A 13,117-nucleotide genomic window follows, 5' to 3' on the forward strand; every position below is an offset into this window, starting at 1 on the left:
GGGGGGGGTGCGGGTGGAGCGCGTGGGGCCGGGAGGGGGCCGGGACCCCGCCGCCCGCTCTCCTCCGGGCCCCGCCGGCCTCACTCGCGGGCCGTAGTTTCCCCCGGCGCCCGCTGGTCCCCACTCCCCCCCACTGGCCGAGCCCGGGCGCGGGGTGGCCGGGAGGTGACGCGGGGGAGCAGGCCTGTCGCCTTGCTGGCGGTGGGAGGAGCTTGGGGCAGCTCCAGGACAGGTGGCTGGCGTGCTGGGACTCCCTGCTGGGGGAATTCACCCGGAAGGGGCTTTCCCAAGCCACGTTGGGTAACGGGGTCTCCCTTCCACTTGGGGAGCAAGTCACGTGTCTGCTTCCCCACCCAAGATCAGGTGACCCCAGGATGTACCCTTCCCAGTGAGGTAGGGGACACCTCCAGCAATAGATTACTGGGGATGAGGGGGTTGGGAGGGAGGGGGGGTGACACAAGATTTGGGACAACCAGCGCCCAGAGCTGGACAAGGTGTTAGAGGGTGGGGAGACAGAGGGCTGAGACTGAAGTGCCCATAACATGCCTGCCTGGGACTGGAGCCTTCCGAAGTGCCCGAGTGGCACCCATGCCCCCTCCCTGCTTAACCCCAGGGTCTGATCCAAGGAGCAGATGCCCCGTGTGTTGGGATGGCTGTGCCAGGAGTCGGGGCTGGCACACTGCTCCCGGCATCGGGGAGTTCCGGCTTCATCTCCAGCTGGGGGTGGGGCTTGTGACTGTCAGCTCCAGAGTCTATTGAGAGGGCCTTGTCTGGGCAGGGCAGGGGAGGCCTGTGCCTGTCCTAGTGAGAGCCAGGTGTCCAGAACGTCCTGCGGCTGCTCACATGGGGCGGGGATGGGTGGTGGCCTTGGAGCCTGGGGAGGAGATGGGGTGCCATGAGGCTGTTCCCAGGGGCCTGGAGCCCTTCCCAGAGTTCTGGCCGGTGAACCCCCTTCCGCCCTGGCCCAGGACCTTCAGGGTTCTGAGTGCAGAACTGTATCCACAGGCCTGGCAGCCAGACTAGCCTGGGGTGCCCTCAGAAGGGAGGGTCAGGATGCCAACGAGGCCAGGAGTCGGTGCAGGAAGAAAGCTGGCCGCCCTGGGGAGGCCAGCCCGGAGCAGGAAAGAGTTGGAGGCGGCTCCAAGAAGCGGGAGTATGGGGGCTTGGGTTTTAGCTCTGAGCACAGCGATGTGGCTTTCCTGAGAGGTGGGGGGAGTCCTCCATCACCCAGGTGTAGGGGCAGAAGTTGGGGCTCTATAGGGGTGACTCAGGCAGAAGGTGATCGGGGGTGAGACTCCAAGCCTGGGTTTCTGTGACTTGGTGGCTCGTCTCCTCCTGACCCGCGCTGGCCCTTCCTGGCAGGCAGCTGGGGTGAGGCCTTCCCTCCCAGGAGATCCCCGGCCATTCCCCACTGGCCCCTGGTCCCGGAATCCCCCGCCGAGCCCCCGGTGGTAGCCACTGTGCTGGCCCCTGCAGGGGGCCTGGGAGCATGGAGAAGTGGGGACTGGGCACCAGCCAGAAGCAACTTGCTTACGAGCTCAGTCCCCAAGTTCAGAGGGGGCCCTGGTGCCCGACCTCCCAAAGCGGAAGAGCAGCAGTGGGGGAGCCTGTCGTGTGTGCCTCCCTGGGGCTGGCCTGGCGACCGCTCAGCCCCCGTCCCCACCTGTCCCCTCAGGTCTTTGCCTTGATTGTGTTCTCGTGCATTTTCGGCGAGGGCTACACCAACACCCACAACCCCCCTCAGAGATACTGCGTGTTCAACCACAACGAAGATGCGTGTAGCTATGGCAGCGCCATCGGGGTGCTGGCCTTCCTGGCCTCGGCCGCCTTCCTCGTGGTCGACGCCTATTTCCCCCAGATCAGCAACGCCACTGACCGCAAATACCTGGTCGTTGGTGACCTGCTCTTCTCAGGTACCGTCCAGCGGTGCCCCCATCCGATTTCGGGGAGGTGAACAGAACCCGGGTTCTGGGCTTGCGGGCCCTCGGCAGCTGGGCTGGCCCACGGGGATTCCCGGGAGTCTGGAGCCCACCGGCGTGGAGTGACAATCGAGGGGCCTTTTGAGCCAGGCACCCAGGGCGCCACCCTGGCCTCTACATCAGTGCCCTTTTCACTCCTGGATGCTTCTGGGAGATCGCTGCCACGGGGCCTCCCCGTCACCACCACCGCGGGGGGGCTCCTCCTGGGTCCCCAGCCGGCCCCTGCCTCCACGGAGCTGATCTTGCCCTCCCGGCCTCCTTCCCAGCTTTCTGGACCTTCCTGTGGTTCGTTGGCTTCTGCTTCCTCACCAACCAGTGGGCGGCCACCAAGGCGGAAGACGTGCTAGTGGGGGCCGACTCCGCGAGAGCAGCAATCACCTTCAGCTTCTTCTCCGTCTTCTCCTGGGTAGGTGGGCTGGGCGGGCAGGGGTGCAGTGTCTTTGGAGAAGGGGCAGGGGGAGCAGCAGGGTGAGGAACCCAAACCTCGGGGCTCCCGCAGGGTGTGCTGGCCTCCCTGGCCTACCAGCGCTACAAGGCTGGAGTGGACGACTTCACCCAGAACTACGTGGACCCCACTCCAGACCCCAGCCACGCCTATGCCGCCTACCCCGGCGCGTCCGTGGAGAACTACCAGCAACCGCCCTTCACCCAGAACGCCGAGACCACCGAGGGCTACCAGCCGCCCCCCGTGTACTGAGCCGCAGCCGGGGGCACTCGGGGTGTGCTCGGGGGGCGTCTGTGCCACACTGGACTCCCCTCGGGAGCCTCGCCTCCTGCAGCTGCGGCCCCCCTTGCCCTGTCCGGTACCTGTCGGAGCCCCGCACGGCCTGGAGAGCCCCCCGCCTCCCTGGCAGCTGGGGCCCCGGCCTCCCTCTAGCAAGGGCTTCACCCACCCACTCCTCAAGGGCATTTTTTTAGGAAATAGTTTTTAGCCAGATACGTTTTGTCGTTGCTTTTAGTGGCCCGTAGCCCCAGCTAGAAGTGCCTGACACACCGCTTTGACAAGTGCCTTAGCTTCTCTCCAGCCCAAAGGAGCCCGGCCCTGGTGGCCGCAGTAACTCGGGGTTATGTGCCAAAGATGAGGCTGCGGGGTCCGGGCCCCATCCCCTCCTCGCTCAGGTTTGCTCCCCCTGCCCGCTCCGTAGCCGGCTGCCCCGCACTCGCTACGGTAGTGGCTGCTCACTCTTGGATCTCGGGTCATTGCCCCATGCCAGTGCCTCCGGGCGGCCCGCCTGCCAGGTGCGGGGCTGGACGCCCACCCCGGGGGCACCAGGCAGCATCCCCTCCCCCTTGCTCCCAGCCCTTGGCAACGGGGAGGGACTTTGCCTGACCGAACACACCCAGCTTTATGTAAATACTCTGCCACTGTTAGGTGTGGGGTGCACCCACAGCCCCTGGGCTGTTCTGAATGTATTACGAAGCCTTGGGGCTAAGATGCAGACCCTCGGTTTCATTAGACTGATTTGAAGACAGAATAAATGTTTTCCTTGTTCATAATCTCCAGGGTCGTTCGTTGGGCCTCAGCCTAGGGGTCGAGGAGATAGTCCACTCCGGGGCACACCCCGGGTGGGTGGGTGCTCTGTGAACTTGTGGTAGGAGTCACGGCAGCCTGCCCCTCCAGCGTGCCCAGCACACGCGCACGCTGGGGTCTCATTCCTTACGCTGCCACCGTCAGCGTCTTAAAATAGCAACTTTGCTCAGCTTGTAAACAAGGCAGTTTTTCTGGACTGGCTCGCCAGGGCCCTTCCATGCCCTCGCTGGAGCTGGGGTGGGGGCACCTGCCCCGGTACCCTTTCCTCCCCGACCCTCCTAGCGGAGTGAGGAAGGAGTGCTCTGGCAGGGGCCAGAGTCCCCTTCTCCCAGCAGGCGGGGGGTTAGCGCCTCTGGAGCCAGTCCCGGGATGGCCCACCCCGAGGGAGCAAGCCCGGCTCTGGCAGGAAGGGCCAGGGCCCCTGAAGCACCTTACTTCCCTTTTGGAGCAGTGACAGCGAGAACTGTCAGATTGGGCTTGTTAGTTTCAAAATCCAGCGTCCACTAACGGGGTTCTGCAAATGCCTCGCTGTAACTCAGGACCCGTCACTAGCAAGCTGGCACAGAGCGAAGGGGAGAGGCAAGCCGGGGCAGGAGGCCACCCCCCAGAGCCCCGGTCCCGTCTCCACAGGGGGGTACACCCACCCCGGCGGGTTGACTCCATGCAAGCCACTGACGGCCCTTTTCGCCAGGTACAGCTGCGCTAGTCTTCTGGGCTCCTGAACTATCAAGTGTCTGTTTCACAAACAAAACCTGACTCCACAGCCCCAGCTGGCAGCCCCGACTACAGGCCCTCACTCCATCCTGGGCCCCAGGCTCCTCGGTCCACCCATTTTGTCCTAAACCTGTCCAGACGGAAGAGCAAGCAGAGTTCCTCTTAGGACGCGCTTCAGGGCGCTTCTCAGCTAAAATGTTGTGGCTGAGAGATCAGAAAAAGATCTGGAAAGAAATCCCCACGCATCACGTCAGAGCTGTCTACAGGGAGACCCAGGGCATCCCAGGCTGTGAAAGACAAACGTGCTCTCACCAACTGGTAAAATTTAATGTTAGTTCTTAATTTCACACACTACAACAGAATCATAGACCCTGTCCCCAGCTACCTCTGCACCTACCCACACCCCCCTTTGTTTATTTTTTAAAATTTATTTTATTTATTTTTTTTTTTGAGAGACAGAGAGTGTGCGAGCAGGGGAGGGTCAGAGAGAGAGGGAAACACAGAATCTGAAGTAGGCTCCAGGCTCTGAGCTGTCAGCACAGAGCTTGACGCAGGGCTCGAACCCACGAACTGTGAGATCGTGACCTGAGCCACTCAGGCGCCCACCCCACCCCTCCTCCCTTTAAAAGACAAGCCCTTGGGATCTGGGCCCCAGCAGGGTAAGTGTCCCCCAAGTGAGAGAAGCTACATTCTGGAGAAAATGAGCACCAGAGAGGAGGAAGGGCTTTTGGCCCAAAGGGAAGCCCGAGAGAGGAGCCCAAGTCCAGCTACCCTGGCCACCAGGAGCCCTTCCCAGGCAGGCAGAAATTTCTGCGTGGGATGAGGCTCTGTGCTGAGCGGGAGGTACTGGTGAATGGACTTCCCAGTGAGAACAGAAACTCAACAGTGAAAGCCACAAGGGGGAAGAAGCAGGCAGCATTAGTGTCACCAGTGTGTGGCCCTGCCCCTCACCCCACAGGAGAAGGGGGGGGGGTGTCTGCGGTGGACCAGCAGCCTGGAAAAGGAACCAAGAATAAGGGCCGGCGGGCAGGAAAGGGGGAAACGGGACGTGCAGACCACCAGCCCACCTCCCTGCGGAAGGCAGAAAGTTCCCTCCCATCACCCCCCACTTCCTCCTCTGGAAAGGCCCGGCAGTGCGCAGGAGGCAGGTGTCCACCAGGGGGCGGCAGCGAGGAGGGGGTGGCGGGGCTTCCAGGCGCTGCTCCAGACTCAGTGGGCCGAGCTGCACTGCAGGATCTGATGCGGAGCGAATAGCTTGCGGGTCCCCGGGGCCGGCTTGCCCGGCACCAGGCAGTTCTCTTTGTTCTCCTGGCCGTCCAGCCCGCAGGGCGGTCCTGGGGCCTTCTTGAAGTAGCACAGGCGACACACGGAGTGGTATTTGTCTGCGCCTCCGATCACCTCGACCTGGGCGCAGGGACGCAAAGGGCCTGGGCTGAAGCGGGGTGCCGCGCCTGCGGGCCACTCCCCGCCCCCCAGCCCCCAGACAGCAGGTGGCGGTACCTCCTTCTCAGCGCCCAGCCGCTTGGTATAGGCAGCTTCCCGGAAGCACTCCATGCACACAGCAGTCAGCTTCACCACGCTCTCGGCCAAGGGCACCAGGTTCAGGATGGTCCCGAAGGCCTGTGCTCCCAGGGAGAGAGAGCCGCTGAGCACAAAACCTCGCCGGGCGGGTACTTCCTTGAAACCCCTTGACTCACAAGCAGGGACACAGGGAAACTTTGCCTTGACCTTGCTTTCCGCAGAGTGCCGACCCTTGCAACAGCACTGGCATCCAGGCTGGGATGGACTTGCTCCTGGGCAAACCCAGGGAGCCGGGTCCGCTCACCTGAGTGCCCCCCAGTGCTAAGCCGCAGTCATCCAGGGGGCACCGCGGCCCCAGAAAAGGCTAGCTGGACTGCCCCTACTCCTGCCCAGGCCCCTTCCACCCTCCAGATCCCTTTCCAAGCCCCAGATCAGACGACTCACCTTCCTCTGGAAGGTGCCATCCAGGGCAGCCACGATCACGGTCTTCCCGGCATTGGCCATGGTCTCGCTGAACTCCACGATGTCTGGGAACTAGGAGGGGACGGAGGGGGCGAGGACAGTGAGCTTGCGCCCTGAGCAGCAGCTTCCAGCAGCCATGGAGGGACCCTGCCACCCCAGCATGCAGCACGAGAACAGGGTGACCCCAAGGCTCCCGCCAAGGGCCCCGACCAGGAGGCGGGCGTCTCTGTGCTTGCCCCCGCTGCCCACGGCCACGCACACCCACAGCCGCCCCGGCCCCCAGCCTTCCAGACAGAACGGGCGTGCTCCAGGCCCCCGCGCTGCGGACCTGTCGCTAGGTGATGCGTCCCTGCTGGTGGTGGTCTAATAACCCCAGAGGTCAAAACCTCAGGCCAGAGGGCTGCCTGCCTTGAACCCTGCTCTGGCTGGACGCATGTGCTTGGCGACCTTGGCCATGACTTCATGTTTCTGGACCTCAAAAATGGCAGGGAATGCCCTCGGTGTTATGGATGTAAGGCACTCAAATAGTGAATAGATAATGTGCCATCTGACGCCTGGAAAAGGGGACGGGGTCGGGTTCTACTGCCATTTACGGAGCAGGACGGCACGGCAGGCCCTGCATCTACTTGCTAAGTCCCCTGTCATTTTAGGTGGCCCAGGGTGAGGCTGCCACTTCTGCAGATCCTTTGGTGAGCTGTCCCCAGTCAATCCCATTGCCTTCGGGCGATTGTGTTTGTCTATCTGGGTTGGCCTTGGGTTTTGTGGACAGACACGTTCTTGTCTTTGGGCAGCAGGTCGCTGTCCAAGCTGTTCAGACCTGCCTTGGCGCATTTATCAAGGTGCAAGGTTACCAAGTCCTGGACAGTTGTCAGGACAGGTCCCATGAAGGTGGCCAGAAAGACCGAGAGTAATTCAAGTAGGACTTGGCTGAAGCAGCCGGCTCTGACTCCCGCTCGGGGGCTGGCCAGGCCCGAGCTACAGAAACACCGACAGACCGGGTCACACACACGTCCCCACGCCGTCACGAGTCACAGAAACGCAGCTCCCAGCCTGCAAGTTCTCAGCCAAGTAAACAGCCCCCTCCACAAGCTGTCGCAAAGAAAACTGTCTCCAGGCGTTGCTAAATGGGGGGGGGGCCGGTGCGTCCCTTTGCGTCACCCTCCACTTGGAGGCATAATGTCGGCACGTGGGTGCTTCCACACCAGGGCCCGGGGGCCCCAGGAGGGTCTTTGCCCCCCTTCCACCCACTATGCTGATGCCAACATTCAAAGAGCTCACTATGTCCCCTGTTCACCTGTCACCTCCCTGGGAAACAGTGAACCCTGGCTCTCTGGAAGGGGTACCCAGGGCCTCAAAGACAAGGACAGCGCTGCCCAGATGGCCTGCAGCATCAGATCGCCCACCAGGAACAACATTACTAGCACTTATTTTTCTTTTATGTTTAGAGAGAGAGAGAAAGACAGACAGACAGACAGAGTCAGAGGATCTGAAGCAGGGGCCACTCCTGGAGACACACAGAAGGAAGACAATGTGAAGACACAGGAAGACGGCCATCGACGAGCCACGGGGGCAGGCCTGGGGCCCCCCTCCCCGCCCAGCCTTCAAAGGGAAAGGAGGCTGCCGCACCCTGATGTTGGGTTCCAGCCTCAAGAATTGGGAGAGAATCAACTCCTACGGTTTAAGCTGCCTGGCTGGTCTGTGACACCTGTTAGGGCAGCCATAGGAGAGGGACACAAGTCACATTTAAAACAGAACCTTGGGGACACCTGGGGGGCTCAGTCAGTTGAGCATCTGACATCAGCTCAGCTCATAAGCTCATGGTGAGTTCAAGCCCCGCGTTGGGCTCTGTGCTGACAGCTCGGAGCCTGGAGCCTGCTTCGGATCCTGTGTCTCCCTCTCTCTCTGCCCCTCCCTGACTCGTGTTCTGTCTCTCTCAAAAATAAACATTAAGAACAAATTTTTTTTAAAGAAAAAAGATCAGAGTGAATACGTTCCAAGCCAGGTAAAGACAAGTGGGGCACAGACAGGGAGCTTGTGGGCAGAATGCCAGGACACACCAACTTACAAACTGCCCTTCGTCGATGCCCACGACAGCCACGCCCAGGGCCTCCTGGGCCACATCTCGGAGCAGGCAGGCTGGTAGCGCCTCCATGGTGTTCCTGGGGGGAGAAAGCCAGGCCGTGAGCAAGGCGAGGGAGCAGAGGCCGGAATGTGGGGGCCAGGAGGCAGCCCCCGTGACCACCCCGCCCACAGAGCGCCCGCTGCTCGGAGGAGCTGAAGTTACTGCCTGCCGAAGGGCATCTGGGGAGAACACGGGCCCGTGTTCAGAAAGCCAGTTTTTCGGGGCATCTGGGGGGCTCAGTTGGTTGAGGGTCCGACTTTGGCTCAGGTCATGATCTCACGGTTCATGGATTCGAGCCCCACGTTGGGCTCTGTGCTGACAGCTCAGAGCCTGGAGCCGGCTTCAGATTCTGTGTCTCCCTCTCTCTCTGGCCTTTCCTTGCTCATGCTCTGTCTCTGTCTCTGTCTCTCAAAAATAAATAAACATAAAAAATTAAAAGATAAAAATCTTTAAAAAAAAAAAAAAGAAAGAAAAGGTTCCCAGTAGGGCACCTGGTGGCTCAGTCAGTTGAGCGTCTGGCTTTGGCTCAGGTCATGATATCACGGTTCATGGGTTTGAGCCCCACGTCGGGCTCTGTGCTGACAGCTAGCTCAGAGCCTGGAGCCGGCTTCGGATTCTGTGTCTCCCTCTCTCTCTGACCCTCCCCTGCTCATGCTGTCTCTCTCTCCCTCTCAAAAATAAATAAAACATTAAAAAAATATTTTTAGATCAATGCAGTCATAAACTAGAATTTTTTACTTCTTTCTTTTTATGGCGGAAGGGGCCCAGAAACTGCAATGTGGCCCTGGGCCGAGCCTTGTGTGTCCTGGCAGAGAGAAGCCCAGAACCCCAACCTGCCACTTTCTAGAATTCCCTCCATCTGGCTCTTCTGGCAGATTAAAGAGTTTCCCTGAGCTCACAGGGCTGTTAACCGGCAGGGCCAAGATTCACATCTAAGGTCACGTTGCTGCCTTGTGCGCCCTGCGGGGGCGTTGAATCCAGAAGGGTTTGAAAGTGAAAGGTCACGTGTGGGAATGTTCCAGGGCTTTAAACGGCACAGTGGACCCCACCACTCCCACACCCAGGGCCATTTCTGAAGAGAAATGCCATTTTCTGTCCTCTGTCTTTTTAAACCCCGTCTCTGTGTTTTTTAATAATGTTGTTTTCTTTTGTGTTCACTTTTCCTGCTCCTCAACTAGGCTTTTTAAAAGTTTTTTTAAATGTTTATTTATTTTGAGAGGGAGAGATAGAATGGGAGCCAGGGAGGGGCAGAGACGGAGGGAGACACAGAATCTGAAGCAGGCTCCAGGCTCTGAGCTGTCAGCACAGAGCCCGCCTCGGGGCCTGAACTCACGAACCTCGAGATCATGACTTGAGCTGAAGCCAGACATTTAACAGACTGAGTGGCCCAGGCGCCCCCTCTCAAATAGCTTTCTAAGGGGCTGGAACTTAACCAAGGCCCAGCAGTTTGTACCTGTATTTAAAAAAAATTAAATACTTTACAACCACTGCTTGGTTATAACCTTAATATAATCCTACTCCACGACCTGGGAAGAGCATGAAATATTAGCCCCTGCATTTAAAATTCCCCCCTTTCATCCCCAAATAGAGAAAACCAGAGTGCGGGCAAGGGCAGGGCTCTGTCACTCTTGCCAGGGGCTCAGTCCCAGCCACGGCCCCTCCCAGCCTCTGCAGCCCAAGTTAGACAGCATTTGTGCTCAGACGGGCACAGCTCAGACGTGACCCTGATCTGACGGACTTCTCACTGCACAATACTCCCTCGTCTGCTTTCATGGTCTTCCCAGGATGCTCCCCAGCCCCGGGCGGCAGCAGACTCCACGTTTTAAGGAAGAGGAAGCTGGGGCGCCTGGGGGGCTCAGTTGGTTGAGCATCTGACTTTGGCTCAGGTCGTGATCTCACGGTTCATGAGCTCGAGCCCCACGTCAGGCTCTGTGCTGACAGCTCAGACTTGGAACCTGCCTCGGATTCTATGTTGCCCTCTTTCTCCCCCACTGCCCCTCCCTCACTCATGCTGTCTCTGCCTCTCTCAAAAATAAACATAAAAAAAAAAGGGGGGGGGAGGAAGAAGCAAATTGGAAGACATCGGTGACCTGCATCAGACAGCTCGCCCAGGAAGCACTGGTCAAGCAAATCGCGATGCTTAGCTCCCAATCCCGGGCACCGTCCACACCCCACCCCCAGCCCGGCTTCAGGAAAACCCCAGTCTCCCCCCCTGCCTTCGGCCCAGGTGGACAGTCTAAGGACAGAGACGGTGTCTCAGGCTCAGAAGTATGAGGCCCCAGTCAGCGGCCGAGGAAAGGGCAAGAGTAAAACTGAGTTGAACACCCCACCCCCGACCTCAGGTTGCAGACTGAAATGTTCCGTCGGTGCAGAACGGGGCTGCTCAAAGGCCACAAGGCGCCAGGGAATCAGCCAGGGCTGGACGACTGAAACGTTCAATAAAGAAAACAACGTGCCGGCCAAACAAAACCGACTTGCAACTGTTACGGGCGGGCGCCACCACCTCCAGAGCAGGGAGCCTCGACCCGGGGGCGGCACTACTGACAGCTGGGGGCAGGATCCGTATTTGCCACGGGGGCCCTCCTGGGCGCGGTGGGACGTTCTAGCCAAAGAATGGCAGCCGCGAAAAATACGTCCCCAGACATCGCCAAATGGACTCTGGGAAGCGGGGAGGGGGTGCAAAATGTCCCCTGGTGAAGAAACACGGAGCTGGAAATCCGTGAAAGGCCAAGTCCTGAGCCTCCTAGCCAAGCAGCGCTCAGAAGTTTGCGGAGTTGCAAGATTCAATGCCGGGCATCGCCAGGGGCCACCTTTTCTGCTAGAGAGACCTCTGCCAGCAGGTCCTGTGGCCCTGTGGGTTTTCACCCGGCTTCCAGAGGAGGTGTTGGGACAGCTCGGAAGAGAGCAGGAACTGACCGGTCGTGAGTGGAGAAGCTGCTGCTGTAGCGAGTGTCTTTGGCGTACTTGATGACCAGGCACTTGTACTGGGCGATCTGGAAGCGACGGACCCGTCTCATCAGCTCGGTGCTGCCAGAGCAGAGCACAGTGGGTAAGAGTGGGCAGAGAAGACTCCCGCACAAGTTGGGCTCCCTACCACCTTCTAGGGGTCTGCAGCCTGAGACCCGCCCATGGGCGGAACGGGCCGGTGCCCTGAGAGTTCAGTCTAGTCCTGAGACGAACGTCAGCAAGAGCGTTAAGGCCCTAGGGAGCCCCGGTGTGACAGAGGCATGCAGGGAAGCGTGTCCTCCACCTGGAGGGTGGCAAGGCGGGTGTCAGGCCAAGGCCGCAGGCAGAGGAGCGGGGTCCAGCTCCCATTCCTAAGTAATCTCACTCAGAGGTCTTCAGTCTGACTTGACTTCACAAAATCTTTTTGTGCAAAAGAGAAAGCGCGTTGCCACCGTATCCCAGAGCCCACCTGGGCCCCACGGCAGCTGTCTCCCAGGGCGGAGGGAGGGACCCTGGGGGCTCACTAGCCCACCCAGGTCAGCTAAAGGTCCTGTCCCATCGGGGGAGCAGAGGTGCCCTGGCCGGACTCCTTGGCGTTAAAATTTTAGGAGCACCTGGGTGGCTCAGTTAAGTGGGCCGATTCTTGGTTTCGGCTCAGGTCAAGGTCTCCTGGGTGGTGAGTTGGATCCCCGCACTGGGCTCAGGGCTGACAGTCTGAAGCCTGATTGGAATTCTCTCTCTCTCTCTCTCTCTCTCTCTCTCTCTCTGCTCCTCCCCCACTCATGTTCACTCTCTCTCAAAATAAATAAATGAAATAAACCTAGAACACTTAAAATTTTACGGGACACCTGGGTGGCCCAGTCGGTGAAGCGACTGACTTTGGCTCAGGTCATGATCTCACAGCCCCTCTCCCCTCTCCCCTCCCCCCCCTCCCCCGGGGGCCCTGTGCTGACAGCTCAGCGCCTGGAGCCTGCTTCTGAGATTCTAGGTCTCTCTCACTCTCTGCCCCTCCCCCACTCACGCTCTGTCTCTCTCTCAAAAATAAACATTAAAAATATTTTTAATACATACAAGTTAAAAAAAATTAGAAGACTTGGCAGCCCGTTTCTGAGCGGGCTTTAGTGAGGGGCTAAGCCGTCAGCGGCTGTACCTCGGTGGTTATCGGACCCTAATGGGAGGGCCTACACTGGGCGGGCGGGGAGCGACAGCCTCCTCCCGGGCGGGATCCCAGGGCGGTGCGGCATCCTGGGCGGGAAAGTGCGGTCGGGCGGTGGCGGCTGACTTAGGGGGGGCTGTCCTAGGGAGGCTGACCTAAGAGGGCTACCCGAGAAGGGGGACAGGCCCGCAAGAGGAGCCAGGGAAGGACAGGCCCTAGGGATGGAGGGATGGAGGAAAAGGTGGTCCCAGCCCGCCCTGACCCCGCGAGACCATTACCTTTTTCCTGAGAACATGGGTCCTAGAATCACCTAGGAGAGGAAGAGGCGTCACTTCGGGGTCCACTGCGCACGGACGCCCGACCACGACCCCGACCCCGCCCCCGCGTGCTGGGACCCCGCCCCGACTCCCGTACCTGGATCTGCCCCCGGGTCTTGCTGGGGGAGCCAGGCAGCACGGTGGGGAGGGTGATGCAGCTCATGGCGCCTCTAGGAAGCTTGCAACTCAGAGACCCCCAGATGCCACCGCCCAGCTGCCTGACGCTGATTCCCGCGCCTCCGCCTTTATCCCCTGCGCTCTGGCCAATCGGGAGCCGGTGCCGGCGCCCCGGAGCCAATCAGCGTGCGGCCGCGGACCGGCGGGAGATTTGACCGCACCCCGCCCCTCGTGGGCGGTCCCAGAGATCCG

The 13,117-nt window shown here is 60.1% G+C and overlaps 2 protein-coding genes across 4 annotated transcripts in view; one reads left to right on the top strand and one right to left on the bottom strand.

Moving 5' to 3' along the window:
* SYNGR2 (synaptogyrin 2) overlaps positions 1–2,762 on the top strand; it is a 7,475-nt gene extending 4,713 nt beyond the window's left edge. Inside the window, exons 2-4 of the mRNA XM_029928084.1 lie at positions 1,676–1,913; positions 2,246–2,385; positions 2,479–2,762. Coding sequence (XP_029783944.1) covers positions 1,676–1,913; positions 2,246–2,385; positions 2,479–2,676 — 576 coding nt within the window. The 3' untranslated portion in view covers positions 2,677–2,762. The remainder of the gene's footprint in view (positions 1–1,675; positions 1,914–2,245; positions 2,386–2,478) is intronic.
* Positions 2,763–4,774: 2,012 nt separating this feature from the next.
* Positions 4,775–12,977, bottom strand: TK1 (thymidine kinase 1). 3 transcript variants are annotated; one of them, XM_029928082.1, is made up of 7 exons: positions 12,846–12,977; positions 12,710–12,741; positions 11,246–11,356; positions 8,273–8,366; positions 6,190–6,279; positions 5,725–5,844; positions 4,775–5,628 (listed from the first exon to the last, which is right to left on the bottom strand). In XM_029928082.1, exons 1-7 carry the CDS (start codon positions 12,909–12,911, stop codon positions 5,434–5,436), a joined length of 708 nt encoding a protein of 235 aa, XP_029783942.1. In that variant the 5' UTR covers positions 12,912–12,977; the 3' UTR covers positions 4,775–5,433. The 3 variants fall into 3 exon arrangements, with proteins under 3 accessions (XP_029783942.1, XP_029783941.1, XP_029783943.1); XM_029928081.1 differs by having other exon boundaries at positions 4,775–5,844; XM_029928083.1 differs by lacking the exon at positions 12,710–12,741 and having other exon boundaries at positions 12,846–12,926.
* Between the last annotated feature and the right edge of the window lie 140 nt (positions 12,978–13,117).

The sequence above is a fragment of the Suricata suricatta genome, chromosome 17 (assembly GCF_006229205.1).
Source record: "Suricata suricatta isolate VVHF042 chromosome 17, meerkat_22Aug2017_6uvM2_HiC, whole genome shotgun sequence".
Lineage (NCBI taxonomy): Eukaryota > Metazoa > Chordata > Mammalia > Carnivora > Herpestidae > Suricata > Suricata suricatta.

Bases quoted from the DNA above. Each gene is read 5' to 3' on its own strand.
- TK1 (XM_029928081.1), bottom strand. From the start codon at position 12,911: ATGAGCTGCATCACCCTCCCCACCGTGCTGCCTGGCTCCCCCAGCAAG. The intron at 8,367-11,245 runs GTCAGTTCCTGC...TTCTCCCCCCAG, and splicing joins AGCTTCTCCACTCACGACCG to GAACACCATGGAGGCGCTAC. The intron at 5,845-6,189 runs GTGAGTCGTCTG...CTGGGAGCACAG, and splicing joins ATGGCACCTTCCAGAGGAAG to GCCTTCGGGACCATCCTGAA.